General features: G+C 45.2%; 1 protein-coding gene across 1 annotated transcript; it reads left to right on the forward strand.

Annotated features, from left to right (window-relative positions):
• Window positions 1-593: 593 nt before the first annotated feature.
• On the forward strand, window positions 594-16,962 carry LOC147108544 (tubulin beta chain-like). Its single transcript, XM_086005217.1, has 4 exons — window positions 594-885; window positions 2,346-2,454; window positions 13,203-13,313; window positions 14,945-16,962. The coding sequence occupies exons 1-4, from the start codon at window positions 829-831 to the stop codon at window positions 16,006-16,008; spliced, it is 1,341 nt and encodes a 446-aa protein (XP_085861343.1). The 5' UTR covers window positions 594-828; the 3' UTR covers window positions 16,009-16,962.
• Window positions 16,963-17,289: the final 327 nt, after the last annotated feature.

The following is a 17,289-nucleotide window of genomic DNA, read 5'->3' on the forward strand; positions in this document are numbered from 1 at the left end:
ACAGAGTTAACGTTTCAGGTCTGTGACCCTTCAGCAGAACTGGAAAAAGTTCTGACGAAGGGTCCCAGACCTGAAAGGTTAACTCTGTTTCTCTCTCCACGGATGCTGCCTGGCTTGCTGAGTGTTTCCAGCATTTTCTGTTGTTATTTAACATAACTTCGCTGCTTTTCAATTCTATCCCTCTGGAAATGAACCCCAGTGCTTTGTTTGCTTTTTTATGGCCTTGTTAACCTGCGTCGCTACTTTTAGTGAATTGTGTTTCGATACCCCCAGATCCCGCTGCTCCTCTACCCCATTATTTCCCAAGGAGTATGTGGCCTCCTTATTCTTCCAACCAAAATGTACCACTTCGCTCCCCAATTTAGTGTCATTTGCAAATTTCTCTGGTGGTTCTCCATCTCAGATTGTGCTGGAATCCGGTAGGGAGGTAACAGAAAAAGTTCACGTCACCATAAATTGATTATTGCTAGACAAAGGTAAATTTAGTGTTCGAGTTTTGCACCCCTCATTCAGTTCATGATTCTGTGAGGCGACTACATCTCCCAGAGTGCACTGGCGTTGGACGCTTCATAAAAGTAGTGAGCGAAGGACGCGCTTTGCTAGTGTGAGCCGGCAGCTGCAGAGCAGAGTCTTACGGACAGTTCGTGAGCTTCAGCCTGACGTCAAGCCCTCCCACAGCATTTACACCCCTCTGCACACAAACGGAGCTTTGCAACTGTCCGGAAACACACCGAGCCCTGCAGCATATGCAAAGAGATCAGCACCTGCATCCTTCTGTAAATTGATTCTGCAGCATCCCCCCCAACAAAAAAAAGAACAGGCACGACAATGAGGGAAATTCTGCACATCCAGGCTGGACAATGCGGGAACCAGATCGGAGCCAAGGTAAGAAACCCAATATTGAAGTCATTTATATAAATGCACAATGCAAATAATTTCTGTCAATCGAAAGATACTCAGAGGCTATGTCTTATAAAATGCTACTTGACTGCATCCCTGTAAGAAAATTAAACCACACCCTTTCCCAATGCTTGGAACCGCAAGTGCTTGATTCTATCTGACACAGTCTGACAACTTAGTGAAACCACACCATAATGGTGTATTTTCCAGCGGTTGTAACTGATTTATATTTGTAAAAGGAATTAAGCACACAGTATTAGTATTAGTCTGGGGAAAATTCCTAGGTATTGCTATGCCTAAGTAACTGGGGCTGAATATGGAAGCAGCTGGACATGCGCGCAGGCTGATGACAGCCCTGCACCCTCCCTCCCTATTCCTTTGTCTGGATGCCAGAATTCGACAGAATAGGGATCGGGGTGTAATTTCGATCTAAATCGAACCGAACCCCTATGAACCAAACCTCAGCTCAATTTGAAGTAAACTCGGGGGACAGGTTTTGGTTTTTTTGTTGTTTTATTCAGGCTCTGATAGCGCCGGGGTGCAGATCGCCCGGGCCATCTAAAGCTTTGTGTCCTCACATTAAGCAGCATGCTCTCCGAGGAATGCATGGTGTAGGGAGCAGATATGGGTGCAAACAATGTCTATTTATCTGCCCACTGTGCAAAATTGTTCTCGCATTCATGAAATTTGCAGGATTGTGGCGTAAAGTAGTGGCTCTTGTCTGGACAGCCCAGCTGCTTGAGGCTCTTCCATGCTCAAGGGAGTGGTTTGGGTTTTGTGGGGTTCAGTATCACTGCTGTCTCCAGGGTAGATTTATTCTCGTGTTAAGTCTGCATGTATGTGATCCAAGGGAATCTCCCTCGGCATTCCCCAGCAGCATGTCCTCATCCAGTCAGCCCCTGAAGATGAAATCTCACAGGGTCCCAGTTGCAAAAGGAAGCCACAGCGCTTTCCAACCAGGAATAAGACTGGGAGCTAACATAAATGGGGAAATGCAGAATCGGTGCAGCTTGTCCCGTACGAATGTAGACGTGAATGGTTTAGATAGAATTTGCTGTTGCGCGGAGTACGTGTGAGCTGGCGATAAAACCCCATTCTGATCATCTCCTTTCTGGTGCAGGGCTATAATGCGAGCCCTGTGTGCGACCCAGAAGCAGTTTCTCCTATTGCGCCGATGTGCATTGAACCCAGCTGCAGAGGGTGTGGTTTATACACCCCCTCGCCCCCGACCTCAATGACCTGCGCCCTTCACGCTAGCTGGCTGGAATTGCTCCAGACTGCATCCCACACGTTCATGCATTTCATAGAATCATGTGCGAGTAACGGTTGATTCATTCAGTCCCCCAGGCTTTCCTAATCGGGATTTGTCAATTTAAAGACTGGATTCTACCAAGATAAAAAAATCTCACTTTGTGATCTGTGATCTTTGTGATCTGTTTTCATAGTTTTGGGAGGTGATCAGCGATGAACATGGAATTGATCCTTCTGGAAGCGCCCGTGGTGAAAGTGACATACAGCTGGATAGGATCAACGTCTACTACAATGAAGCAGCTGGTAAGGAGTCACTGCAACCAGAGGATTTGATGTTGCCTATGCATCTGGATGGGCTACTGTCCATTGCACAACCTAGGAATCGAGGATATCCGAGACCCGTTCTTCAGTGCATCTTCACCATGCATTTCCTTGTGCTAGTTGCTTCATGTGCAACATATTTGCAAACACACCGGCATCCCAATATACTACACTTGACATCAGATACAAGCCATTCCTGGGCTTTTAAATTATCTTAGCAAAGGATTGGAGGTCTTTTCTCATCGCCGCCTGCATGGTCCCAATGTCTAGGGTAGTGGCCAGGCTATCAAATACATTTTCCTCATTGTTCAGTATAGGCAAAGACACAAACATCTCCAAGAGAAATGAATGATTCTCACCTACACTTTCCTGACTTTCAATAGAATGTACATCGATATCAAATTGAAATCCTTTCAGGAATTATGTTACTCAGGGATGCACTCGCACATCATTTCCTAACCCATGTTCGGGTTCCTGAAATTCACTCATAAACACCTAGAAAAATGATTTTAGAAAAAATCCCATATTACCATTTAATCTCATTTATGAGCCCTTGAGAAACTTTACCACCCAATACAATACGATCATTACTACTTAACAAAGTTCCCAAATTAATCCAAGTTATCAAAACAGTTTTGTTCATTCCACTTAGCCTCTTATTGGACCTTTTTATTTCTCAAAATATTTCAAAATTATCCCAATTCCGGAGAGCAACTCAGTCTGCAAGATGATGGATGTTCGTTACCTTTAATACAACAGTCTCCTCCCAAAACTTCTTTCTTAATACAGTGGACGGAAACCACTTAGACTGGACCTTTTCAAAACTCAAATTTAAATTATACCCTTAAATTTCAGATAAATTTTCCTTCTCGAGTGCTTGAACAGCAACTCGTACCAATTTAGCCAATCAGTTTCAATTTCACAAACAAATTATGCACAGGCTTGGTGGTTTTACAAAGGAGACAAAAGTAGTTGCAATTCCGTTCGTATGTAAGTCTTCTATATTCCCCCTCGAGCAATGTGTCTTGGAAGATAACAAATGACTCCGAATAGGTTAATTCCAAGCATTGGAAAGGCAAAGTGTTAAGTCCAATTTTTGTCACCATGCTGCAATATTCAAGATCCATCAATGTCTGCAGATAAGAATGTAAATTATGCAAAGAACCACTCTTGCACCATCAACACACATATGGTCCTCTGCTTAAAAGAAAAAACAGAAAATCCATTGTGGCTTTTTTTGCGAGCCCAATGGGTTAATTTGTCAATTCTTGATTCCCTTCTGTCACTGGGGAAATAGCCACTCAAATTAAGAAACTTAAAATTTAAAAATGCCCAAAATGTTTACATTCAGCAATGCAAAGGTTGTTGCTTAGTGAATTAAAGCAGAGTTAATCTGATACTAGAAAGCAAAAAAAAACTCACAGCTGCTCGTGGAGAGAGTTCACTTCTCTTTTTTACATTTCAAAAGAAAACAAAACCCAGACTTCATCAATCAATGTCAGCTTGTGTTACACAGCTTCTCGCAGCTTTCAAGTAAATTTTTTAAAAATTCATTAAAAAAATCTTACTTTTGCAAAGTCTTTTTGCCTTTTAAAACTTACAAAGGTCCTGATCAATTCAATTCAACAGGTAAAAACATCAGACATAATTAGTAACACCACTATAAACATTCTGTGAAACAATTCTGTAGTACATTCCAACTACAGGATGTCTTCATATCATTATCATACTGCTGATAGCAGTCGCGTTCCCCTTTTTCTCTCTGGTCACACACTCCAGTACCACTAAGATGAATAAACAATCAGAATCACCTTAAATCATGGAATCCTTGACATTGGTCAGAAATTTAAGTTAACCTCAATAACTCCAATTTAATTCAGACCAATATCTTAAACTAAACACAATACAGCTTGAAAAAAGAGGGAGGGGCCACATTCACACTGAAAACAAAAAAACTTCCTTATTCCATCATAGACTAATTTATCCTTTTTCCCTTAAACCAATTTTCAATTTCTGATGTTTTCTATTGAATCCCATTCTGTACTGATTCAGAATCTTAAACTCACAGTCTGTGACCTCACCAAAACCTGTTACCTCCTGCACAATTCTTAACACATTTCTCTGGTATATGGGAGGGGTGCAACAACATAGAGTAAAGGGTGAAGGGAATGCTAAAGATTCAGTCGAGAGTCTCAGTTCACCCTTCAGAACTCCTATAACTGCCTCTCAACATTCCAAGTCCCATTCTGCATCCCTTTAGACCATGCTTACAACTCCCACACTTTAGCTTTTCACTGAACATCTCATCAGTTCTGAGACAACCCTTTCCTACAGAAACTTTAAGTGCTTCTGAGCAAACTTCTCCCATTGCTTTCATCTCTGTTTCTGCATCAATTTCTCAGTAATTGCTCCACATGCATCTGGGGGGAAAGGGTACTGTCTCTGGGGAGGGGGGAGATCCATCATTCCAGGACCACCTCAACCTTCATTCATATGGCAGCCAAGGAGTTGGGTGCCCCCACTGCCAACAAGGGTCCTCAATCTGTGGGGAGGAGAGGTCATTCCTTTGGACACACCGACTTAACAGGACCAACCGTGTTTGCCATTGACGCCGTAACCGACTCATTCCCTGATTTAGTTTCCCACAGCACAACATTATGCATGACGGGAATGGCCTCCGGGACACCAGTGGCACCCTGAATGGTCATAACTGTAGATGGTGGAACAGAAGTATCTGCAAATGTAAACGTGGACCCTGTGTCAATTGAAGATATTTCCCGCTGCCCTTCTACACATGCCTCGATAAGGGGACGGCCACCCCTATCCTGAAGTAAGAGTCCTGAAAAAGCAACATGTGAGGTTACGGTGTGGCTTCCCTATTGCGATTCCATCTCACTTGCGGAATCTCACCCTGACCTTACCAACTGGATCGAGGTCTCATTTCTGTCTGTGACCCTTGTTGCCTTTTCCTGATTCTTCAACTTTTCTTTTAACTTCTCTACTTCTTTAGCCAATCTATCTGTGTCCTCTATCAACTGACAGATCTAGTCCCAGACACCACCTGGTCTCGCTCCCTTAATGGGATTTATTCACTCAGGCCCTTCTGCCTTCCATCGCTGTAACCCCTGTCTCACTTCTATGACTGGGAAACCTGCAGCTCTCTGATACAGACGTTACACCCTCGCCATCCATTTATCAAATCTCTTGTCCCTGCCCCAAGCATCTACTTCCAGCACTACTGAGGGAGTGGAAGAGTCAAAATGATCTCTCTATGGACATCATCCTCATAATAACTGATTTCAATCCAATTTGTTCCCAAGCTTTTGCACAACTGAAATATACATTCCCCCGCTTCCCTGGGTCCTTCCCCTGGTAATAATGTGAGACACTTTATCAACTGTGGCCCTCAATGAGCACCAAAGATCGCAACAATGATTCTACAGTGCAGGGACCTTGGGTTTGATCAAAACCTACCACCTTTCCCAGGTAATTCCCTAAAGCTCGTAGAATTGTATGAACCCTCTGTTTCTCCAATATGTCCCACGACTGCCACCATCCCAGAATATTACACCACCATTGGGAAAACTTACTAAGGTTTACCAAGGATAGCTCTCATGTCCTGTAACTTTACCCCTCCTCACTCATCCCAGGAATTCTCAAAACTACTAAAGGTAGCGTTTCCTTCATGACCTGCATAGGGAGTGGAAGATTCATGATCATGCTCTTGCCTTGTCCGCCTGAACGTGCTCCCCCCACCCCCCCCCCACTCTCCGCATTACCAGAAGGTTGGGTGAAATTTCTCGGGGTGACGAGTGTCTGAGGAGCCGAAGAGGCATCTAACTGCTCCTCCTCCGTACCTAACATCTTCACCCGAACCACGCGGGATCGGGGCTCCTAAGTCGGAGAAGGTAAAGGGGGTGAGGAAGGGGACGGTGGCCATGCTTCCTGTCTCATAATCCCCTTTTCAACTCTTGGACTTGGGGAATTCTCTGAACACCACCAGTCTTCATCAATTTCTGTCGCCTGCTGCCCTCCCATGCCCTTCCCAGGACGTGGGGTAGGGGCCCCTCTAACTTCAGTGCCCACCCGGGTCTCCGCCAACTTTGCATGCTGCAGCTTAGATATTCCTTTCTCTAGTTCTTGATTCCTGTTCTGTAAGTTCTGTTCGCTGCTCTATAAGTTCTGAGACTTCTTCATCTCAGGCCTCAGCCTCTTCTCCTAACTTCTGAATCCTCCGCATTAGACACTGTAACACTAACGCCTTTCTCTTTTTATCACCTTTTAACCCTAACATCATAATCCCTTTTAACCGGACACTCTCCACTAAGGACTGCATGTCTCGCTCCAGCTTCCTGTCATTGTTTTCTGCCCTATCCCGTAGGGCCTCCTTTTAGACTCAATCCATTTATTAAGAAATGACCAGACCTTGTCCGGAATATTTCCTGATCCTCCCATTGCTAACTGGAGATCCCTTTAGGTCGCAACAACTAAGAGAATACTCACCCCTCGAACTGATGTGTGGGAAACACTTCTTCTAGGCCCCAAGCTCTGGAATTCCCTGCCTAACGCTTTCCGCCTCTCAATCTCTCTTTCCTCCTTTAAACCTACCTCTTTGACCAAGCTTTTGGTCACCTGCCCTAATTTCGCCTTAGGTGGCTCGGTGTAAAATTTTTTGTTTTATAATACTCCTGTGAAGCACCTTGGGATGTTTTATTTCGTTAAAGGCGCTATATAAATACAAGTTGTTGTTGTTGAACCAACTCCAACTTTAACAAAATTTTAAAAAATCACGTTGGACCAACTTCAACTTAAAAAAATTCTGAAATTTCACTTCACGTCCGACCAACTCAGACTTAACGAAATTTGAAAAAATCACGTCTCACCAACTTCGACTTAACAAAATTTGAAAATATCATGTCGGAGTCACCAAGATGTTGGACTGTTTTCTTGTTCCTTTTTGCCTCGTTACTTTAAACACCAGATTACACACCCATTCAGTTGTAGCAATGCAGGATCAGTCTTTATTGAAGCATCATACTTCACAAATCCAGTATGAGAGCTTAATCATACTATCCAAAAAAAGTATGTTGAGTCATCATACTCCACGATTCCAGTATGATCTGTTAAACAGTGGTTCACTCACGTCTCTTATACCAATTTCACCTTTCGATGCAAACCACCAATAAATCATAGTACATCAAAGATACATATAAATGCCAACAGAATATCATGATGTAAACAAACATGCACTTAACTCTTCTAATTATTTTATTGCCATGACCAGAAGTGACCTGATTGCCCTCAAACTCTTCCCATTCCCATAAACACAAGTGACCAAGCTGACATATTCCAGACAATTACAGATATGGCTGAGTGACTCTTGCACATTCTCCTATCCTACTTTTCTGTGAAGATATCCTTGCTTTTGGGCCTCTTTATATAATTCATCTGCTTAGCAGAAAGCCATTTTAACTCATGTCCTGATCCCACAGACTGCCCAGAAAGAACATTGAGGTACTCAGGTAGTGTCAACCCTCGTTCCCACAGATGGCACCCTGGAAAAGACTGGGGTGTGGCGGTACCACCGGTTGTCCCTTACATATAGATATATACATAATTCCCTTTAACTTACCTAACTGTATGTACTTAACTTACTTATATATGTTAGCTTACCTGTTGGGGCCGTGGCCCCTTTAACTTACCTGTCGGGGCTGTTGCCCCTTTAAGATGTACCCTAACGTGCTGACGTCACGTCACGTATGACGTAACGTGCGTGCGGCGGCCGCCGGCCCGACTCAGCCTTCCAGGACGGCCGCCGGCGCAACCTAGCATAGCGTCTTCGGCCGCATCGGCCAGCCGACGGGAGCGACGCAATCTTCCGCTCCCGCGGCAAGCACCGACACAGCCCAGCCTCGGCCTCAACGGCCAGCGACCGCTACATTGGTGACCCAACGACGTGAGTACGGGAGTTCATCAATTCCAACGCTACAATTGGTGAACCCGTATCCGTGAACGATTTTCACGGTAGCAACGCGTGCCTGAACCTCGTCTTCCCACAAGACGACCAACGCACAACCACGGAACAGCAACCGCCTCACTCCGCCAAAGGCGACTCCGTCTTTGCGAACGTATTCGCAAGGTAAGCACAGCCTGGAGCAGATCCCGTTTGACATGGACAAACCTCAACCGGACCCCGTTCGTTTTTTTGTGAGCAAGTTTCACAAAAGAAACACGCCATGGAAGCACCAACCGTTTTGCTGTCGCTACCGCAATCCAGGGAGCCACAGTCTCCCTCGTGCTTTATACTGGTAGAAGCCCCGTGCGACGAGAACATCGATGCGGCGCCGACCACACACTTGCTCACGGTCCCCGTACTCATCTTTCCTACCACCACATGGATCGTCCGCCTCTACGTCCACAGCGACAGCAAGTATAAATCTCTCCAAGCGCGGGGTACAGCATGTTCGAGCCCACAAAATCGGAGCGCACCCTGCGGGGATACCACGAGGACTCACCCCCGCAAAACACGAGGACGCACTCCTCGCGCACGAGGACCCATCCCTCGCGAACCACGAGGACCCATCCCTCGTGAACACCGACGACTCCTTCTCCGCCGACGATGCACCAGCCCTTCAGCCTGCTGGTTGTGTTACCTACTACACGATTCGGCGTGAACAAAAAGCGTGCCACCCTCCCGGCTGTTTTCTCCTAAAGCAAGAACAGTTACAAGTGTTGCCGCCCTCCAGGCAGAGTTACCCCTCCTGAAAGCAACAACAACCTGGACCGTTGCCGCCCTTTCTCCAGTGCTCCCTGTAACAAACGCAAACGTCTACTGAAGCTGCACACATCGAGGACGGGTCCAACGGGCATCCTGCGGCCGCGATCAGCCACGTGAAAGTTGCTAGCCTCACCGATCACAGGTTAACGCAGTAACTCTTCACCCTCTGTTGTGTTAATGTCGTAGCACTATGGCACGCACCATTCCGCGTGTTCCAGCCTCCTGAAGGTTTCGCTCACCTGTTGGCGAGTTCACTCACCTTGCCTGTCAAGTCCTTCTGGAACGTTCGTTTGGCGTTCCTGCAGAGTTCGGCATAACAAGGACTTGTTCCAACATCAACAGAGTCATCGCCCGCGTCCGCCCAACCTGCCCGTCACTCTGACAAGGCCTGCTGTTTCGCATGTCTCCATGGTCCTTCGCCTGACGGATACACTTTATTCGCCACAACGCGTGTACGGATCCCCTCACGAGCAGCATCTTCGGACCTCGCTCGCTAAGTCGAGACAGCACGACCACCGAGACCACCAGCTCGTCAGACCATCTCATCCTTGGACTTCCGTTAAAGCGAATTCTGGGGGGGCCCATGTGGCGGTACCACCGGTTGTCCCTTACATATAGATATATACATAATTCCCTTTAACTTACCTAACTGTATGTACTTAACTTACTTATATATGTTAGCTTACCTGTCGGGGCCGTTGCCCCTTTAAGATGTACCCTAACGTGCTGACGTCATGTCACGTATGACGTAACGTGCGTGCGGCGGCCGCCGGCCTGACTCGGCCTTCCAGGACGGCCGCTGGCGCAACCCGGCATAGCATCTTCGGCCGCATCGGCCAGCCGACGGGAGCGACGCGATCTTCCGCTCCCGCGGCAAGCACCGGCACAGCCCGGCCTCGCGACCTCGGCCTCAACGGCCAGCGACGCAACAACGCGGTCACGTGGCTGCCCCAAGCGCGGGCAAACGTGATGACATGCATCACGTGATGCCCTAAGCACGGGAAACGCGAACGTGATGACGTCACAACACAAACGCGATGACGTCATCACGCTCCCCACAGGACTGCGAACTCAGTCCTCGTGGAGTCCCCACTGGGACAAGACCTATACCACGGTGCTCCTACAGTCAGCCATCTTACCTGATGTAATTAGTCTGTTCCTGTAAATAAACAACTTGTTAATAGTTCATCGAAGTCAAACTCTTATTTAGTGGCGATCTACACGAACCGCTACAGGGGGCTAAATATACCAGGATATAATTTTTTTTCCAGAAAGGATGGAAAATTGGAAAGGGGGAATAGAAGTACTCATAAAAGACACTATCATGGCAGTAGAAAGAAGGGATTTGAATGAGTCATCAGCAGGTGGATTCACTATGGGTAGATTTAAGGAACAGGAAATGATGCAGATCACTGGTGGGAGTATTTGAGACATTCTGACTGAAATATCTTAGAGGATTGTATGTGTGTGCAGATCAGAGATGTATAAGAAGGAAAATCTGGTCATGGGAGATTTAACCTATGCATATGGAGTATGAGGGAAATAGCAGCATGAGTAGGAAAGGAAACTGTTTTTTGAATGTATACCAGATAGTTTCCTAAAGCAGCAACACATGAGCAGGAGATACTTGATTTAGTTATGATTAACAAGCCCAGAAATAATTGATGGTTGATAGTAAGAGAGCATCCTGGGGGAATAGTAACCTTTAATATGAAAGGGAGAAAGGAGGATCACAAACCAAGGTTTAGGATTTAAACCACAGGCTAGCTTTGAAGGGATGAAGAAAGAATTGGCTGGAATAGGGTGGTTGAAATTATTTGTAAAATACAGACTAATAGCAGAATCTATTCAAGCAGGTAATTAATGAATTATAAAATAAGTACATCGCCCCAATAGGTTAAAAAGGGCACCTAGGGTGATGAAACTATGGGTCTAGTATTATAATAAAAGGGGCAAACTTATGCTAGGATGAAGAATGGTGTCGAGAATGAGGACTGGGAGGATTATAGAAAGTTAAAAAAGCAAATCAGAATAGTCATCAGTTCCTAGAATTGTTTCTGACTAAATGTGGTAACAATGTGGGTGGTGTATATAATATAGGCTAGAGGATTTGTCCTTTAATAACTCTTCACTGGTGAAATTGCCACCTTGCCACAGGGCATTGTAGACACTAATAGCCCATCTGTTTCCTGAACTGTTCAAAAATGCTCACTTGATGAGATCAAACAACATACCTGGTAGTGTACTAGTGGGATAAACATCTTTGAGTATAAAGTCACAATGCTTGACTCCAGATGGTGTAGAACTGACTATTTTCTAGTTTGTTTTAACCATTTAAATCAGGCTGTGTTATGTCTTTTAAAAAAAATAAAAGACATACAAGTCTGAGGTTTTTTTTATTTGTTCATGGGATGTGGGCATCACTGGCAAGGACAGCATTTATTGCCCATCCCTAATTGCCCTTGAGAAGGTGGTGGTGAGCCTCCTTCTTGAACTGCTGCAGTCCATTTGGTGAAGGTACTCCCACAGTGCTGTTAGGGAGTTCTAGGATTATGACCCAGCGATGATGAAGGAACGCTGATATACTTCCAAGTCAGGATGGTGTTCCCATGCGCCTACTGCTCTTGTCCTTCGAGGTGGTAGCGGTCGCAGGTTTGGGAGATGCTGCTGAAGAAGCCTTGGTGAGTTGCTGCTGTGCATCTTGTAGACGGTACACTGCAGCCATGGTATGCTGGTGGTGGAGGGAATGAACGTTTAAGGTGGTGGATGGGGTGCTAATCAAGCGGGCTGCTTTGTCCTGGATGGTGTTGAGCTTCTTGAGTGTTGTTGGAGCTGCACTCATCCAGGCAAATGGAGAGTATTCCATCACACTCCTTACTTGTGCCTTGTAAATGGTGGAAAGGCTTTGGGGAGTCAGGAGGTGAGACACAGAATACTGTACTCACCTTGCAGCCAGTGGTGGCTATGCTGATGTTTCTGGAGATGCCATGGCCCAATTGGCAGGTTTTCCCTGGAGTAATCAAATGGCTTCTGTGCAGTGTGGGAGAGCATGTTCTCTGCCTGTGCAGGCCAGCAGTGTGACTCCCTGATGTGCCTTCAATAACCACAAAACTAGAAGTTATAGACTTTTAACAAGTTGGCTTTTAATCACTAAGATCAGAGCTAACATCTCAACACACCGACTGGCTCACAGGAATGAGTCATACAGATCCTGGGATCTTTAAGTAAGAGAAGTCAGGGGCGGAGCCAAGAGCCAAGACCTGGAACCTTCCAGGTTAGTCAGGAAAGAGGAAGTGAAACTATACACCGTGTGGGGGAGGGTAATATACATGAGTGCAAAACGAATACAGGCAAGACAAACAGATTTCATTACACTCCCCGATTAGTGGCCTGCGCAACCATCATGGGAGAGCTGGCAGCCAGAAAAATAAGTTGCATATCACAGCTTTTAAAGCGCCTGGGTATGCGCTAGTCCAGTCTGTTGTTACTGTGCTGAAAAATCCTTTCCACAATGTAAATGGCAGCAGATTCCACAGCAATAGGAGCCAAACAGTTGCAGAATCTCCTCTACCGGAAGCAGTTCTGTAATATGAACGTAACATTAAAGTTATTTGTTAAAAGCCAGGATAAATGTTGATGTCAAGCTTTACCACTCCCTATCTCTGTATATTTATTACTTCACCCTCTTCCATGCAAGAATAAAAGAAGTTTATATTGCAGGAGGCCATTCGGCCCATTGTGTCTGTGCTTGCTCTTTGCTGGATCAATCACAAACGAATCCCACTATCCTGCTCTCTCCCCATAGCCCTGTATCTTCCCCTGCTTTAATTGTTTCTCTACTCTTTACTTGAAAGGTGCAGTGGTCTCTTCCTGTGTGGATTTAACTTTGTCTGAAACTTCACATCTGTATTGTCTTTAATATAATGTTGCTGTTGTATTGTCTCTTTTCCAGGTGACAAGTATGTTCCCCGTGCGATTCTGGTCGACTTGGAACCTGGTACCATGGACTCCGTCAGATCTGGGCCATTTGGACAGATATTTAGACCAGATAACTTTGTATTTGGTAGGGGTACAATAGTAATACTCTTTTAATTGCATAAACAGCTGGTTTAAGATAGTTGAGTGGGCTCTGTAGAGATGAAGCAAGTGGATCATGTTTTTTTTGTAAAATGCCATTCTCATAAATGAATAAACAGACAGCTTATCTTTTTATTTGTATACTCCTCTATTTCCCATCATTAGGAGGTGAAAAAGTAGTACAAGGTGACTGGTCCTCCAGCTTACCTCGCCATGGAGAAGGACATGAGCACACTCGTCCTGTAACTATTCTCGTTTACATTGTCCTGATGATATAGTGGTTAGAGGCACTGTCTGGTGTGGTACTGAGCCATACAGACCACAAGATCCTTGTTTTGATCTCTGGTCTGTGCTGAGTCAGCTGATCTCGGTTACAACAGCAGTTGGGATTCTTTAATTAACTTTAGTGCTCCTCGGGTGGAGAGGGGAAAAAATCAGCTAGGGTTGCTGCTCCTGATTGCTATCTAGTGAGCCCTGCTGGAAAGCGTGCAACTGGGGGGTGTTCAATGAGGATCAGATCAGGCTCTGCTGTGATGCTGCTAGTTGAATAGCCTGCCAAGACTTTTTAATCTTACACTGGAAGAATGGCCACATGGGTGAGCAATCGGAGGCACCTATACCTCAGCTAGGGTCAGTGCCTTCAGGAGAGCAGGAGGGAAGAAAATAAGGCAACATAAATTCTTACTTGGTACTGTCTGTTTAACAATCCTGGTCTTTTGAGCTGCTTCAGCTCTTTGCACTGGTATAATGCAGAGATCCAATTTTTTACAGACCTATAGCCTTGTATGCTGCACTTGCAAAGAGTCAATGGGGCATAATGTACAAATGATCTCTCGTCTAAAGGACGTCTGCAGAGGAGTGATCGCATTCAAACTGATACATCATTCAGTAACTTACATTAATATTCTGCCCAATGAAATCCTATTTCTACTCCATGAATCACTTTTGTTACCCATTTTCCAGCATTTTCTAATCAATATGCATTGCACAAACTTCCCATTGGGATATTGAATGCAATTTACTCAGATTTCATTGTATGTGTGTTGGGATCTTCATTTTCCCTTGTGTAGATTAGACCTCTGATTTATATCCTTTATACCAGCCTTAAAATCACTCTCCCTGATGCCTTAGTGGGTGAATGTCCTGCAGAGCTGTACAGGTCAGGAGGTTCCAGGTTCCATCCCTGATAGATACTGAGTGAGCTGATGTCAACTGAGGCCATTAAAATCAGCCAGGGTTTCCACCAGCTGAGACCTATCCATGGTTTAGCTGGAATGTTGGGTAAGCAGTGTCTGGCTGGGCTGTGATGCCTCTTCCCAAGGTTGAATAGCCTGCCACCACTTGCTGTTTGGACTTGCATATGAAGGATGATCATTTGAGTAAGGTAACAGAAGGGTTTATTAGCTCCTGTGGAATTGTACTGCAGCCTGCAGGGGAGAGGGAGAGAAAAAGAATCAGGTTTTCAAACATAATGAATAACATTTTCAAAGCAGTAATATTAATGAGTAATGAAAATGATTGTGTAAACTAGTTTTGGAGCAGAAATTGGGTGTTAAAAGTTTTGAATGACATTGTGAATGCCTGTGCTTTTCCATGTCATGAGTATTTTTCTTCCAGGTCAAAGTGGTGCTGGAAACAATTGGGCCAAGGGTCACTACACCGAGGGAGCTGAACTGGTTGATGCAGTGCTTGATGTGGTGAGGAAGGAGTCTGAGAGCTGTGACTGTTTACAGGGATTCCAGCTCACTCACTCACTGGGTGGTGGCACCGGCTCTGGGATGGGCACCCTCCTCATCAGCAAGATCCGGGAGGAATACCCCGACCGCATCATGAACACATTCAGCGTCATGCCCTCGCCTAAAGTTTCGGACACTGTGGTGGAGCCGTACAACGCTACCCTGTCCGTCCATCAGCTGGTGGAGAACACAGACGAGACGTACTGCATTGACAATGAAGCCCTTTATGACATCTGCTTCCGCACCATGAAGCTGACCACTCCCACATATGGAGATCTTAATCACTTGGTCTCTGCTACCATGAGCGGAGTCACCACCTGCCTCCGCTTCCCTGGACAACTCAATGCTGACCTTCGCAAGCTGGCAGTGAACATGGTGCCCTTCCCTCGGCTCCACTTCTTCATGCCGGGCTTTGCTCCGCTTACCAGCCGCGGTAGCCAGAATTACAGAGCGCTCACGGTGCCGGAGCTGACTCAGCAAATGTTTGATGCCAAAAACATGATGGCAGCCTGCGACCCACGACATGGACGCTACTTGACCGTTGCTGCCATATTCCGAGGCCGGATGTCCATGAAGGAAGTGGATGAGCAGATGCTCAACGTCCAGAACAAGAACAGCAGCTATTTTGTGGAATGGATTCCCAACAATGTTAAGACGGCTGTCTGTGACATCCCGCCCCGCGGCCTCAAGATGTCTTCCACCTTCATCGGCAACAGCACCGCCATCCAGGAGTTGTTCAAGCGCATCTCCGATCAGTTCACTGCCATGTTCCGCAGGAAGGCCTTCTTGCACTGGTACACGGGCGAGGGGATGGATGAGATGGAGTTCACTGAGGCTGAGAGCAACATGAATGACCTGGTATCTGAGTACCAGCAGTACCAGGATGCCACTGCAGATGAGCAGGAGGAGTTCGAAGAGGAAGAGGGAGATAATGATGAAGCATAAGCATCTTCAAGAAGCGGCAACAGCAAGTTGCAGAGAAAATTGTATTTCTGAATCGAACTATTGAATTCTGTGTAATTTGCCAGTCTTCAATCGAGAAGATGCTGTGATGCTAATAGCACTATGAAAATGGGATTCCTATTGAAGGTTTGTGTATGTGTGATTTAACATGGTGTGTAGTTTTAAAGTAGCAGTGCCCCCAAAATGCTAAATTATTAAATCAAACATTTTCAAAAGGTATAGCCTCCTTTATGAACTGGCTTGAAAAGCACATACATCGTGCAGCTGCTGAAACGATTTTAGAGTCACTTGTTTCAGTTTTTTAAAATTTGTAATCGATTTTAGAACATTATATATGTATGTTTTTAAATAATCAAAGGGTACCCTGTCAGTTCTGGTGCTGACAGTGCAGCCTTTCAGGCAGTAAAACAACCTCCCAAAGTGGGAAGAAAGTTGGCAACTGGAAAAAAGGTCAGGGTGAGATTTGCCTTTCATTCATTATGAAGAAACATTATGATCCCTTTTTTATTAAAAAAAAACTCTTGCAGACTTTTTTTTCGATGCAGTTGATTTTTCTTTCTCTTCAGCTGAGATAAGGTAAGAATACTTCTTAAAACTGTATTTAAAAAAAATCTGGGGCACTACAGCTTTAGATGTAGTCGGAGTTTGTTTTATAAAGAAACTATTTAATGGTTGTAACCTTCCCTAGAAGTGTAGTACAAAGCACTGTTCAGTAGTGAGTATTGAGATCTGCTGGTGTCGTGATGATTGAGAGTCAGAGACGGACCCATGAAGGGTGGGTTCCACTTCTATGACTGCCAAGGAGCCCTCAGCAGGTTCACACAGCTCTTTCCGGATCTGCGGCCGTTCTCTGTATTGCATGCCAACCTAACTTTGTCTTTCTGAGATGACCTGTACTGTAGAAATCAAACCACTCTAATAAATCAGTACAAACTCTTCCCTGTTTTTTATTTCCTCCTATAACTGACTACAGGTGTACACTTGTCACCTCTTTCCAAGTATCAGACTGAATGGAGGCAGAATAGGGAAGAGGCAAGAGGTGGGATCACAACTTAAATTGTGATGCCTTGCTGCTGAAAAGAACATGGATTTATATAGCACCTTATTATGTATCCAGAAACAAAATCAAAGTCCTTCATCTATAATAAGTTACTCTGAAGTGGTTATATGTCAATAAATGCAGCAGCCACTTTGTACACAGCAAAATCCCATGACTAACAATGAGTTGATAGCCAGTTTATCTGTTTTTGGACATGGGTTAGA

Source organism: Somniosus microcephalus, chromosome 13, assembly GCF_052327205.1.
Source record: "Somniosus microcephalus isolate GS21.2 chromosome 13, FLI_Smic_1.0, whole genome shotgun sequence".
NCBI lineage: Eukaryota > Metazoa > Chordata > Chondrichthyes > Squaliformes > Somniosidae > Somniosus > Somniosus microcephalus.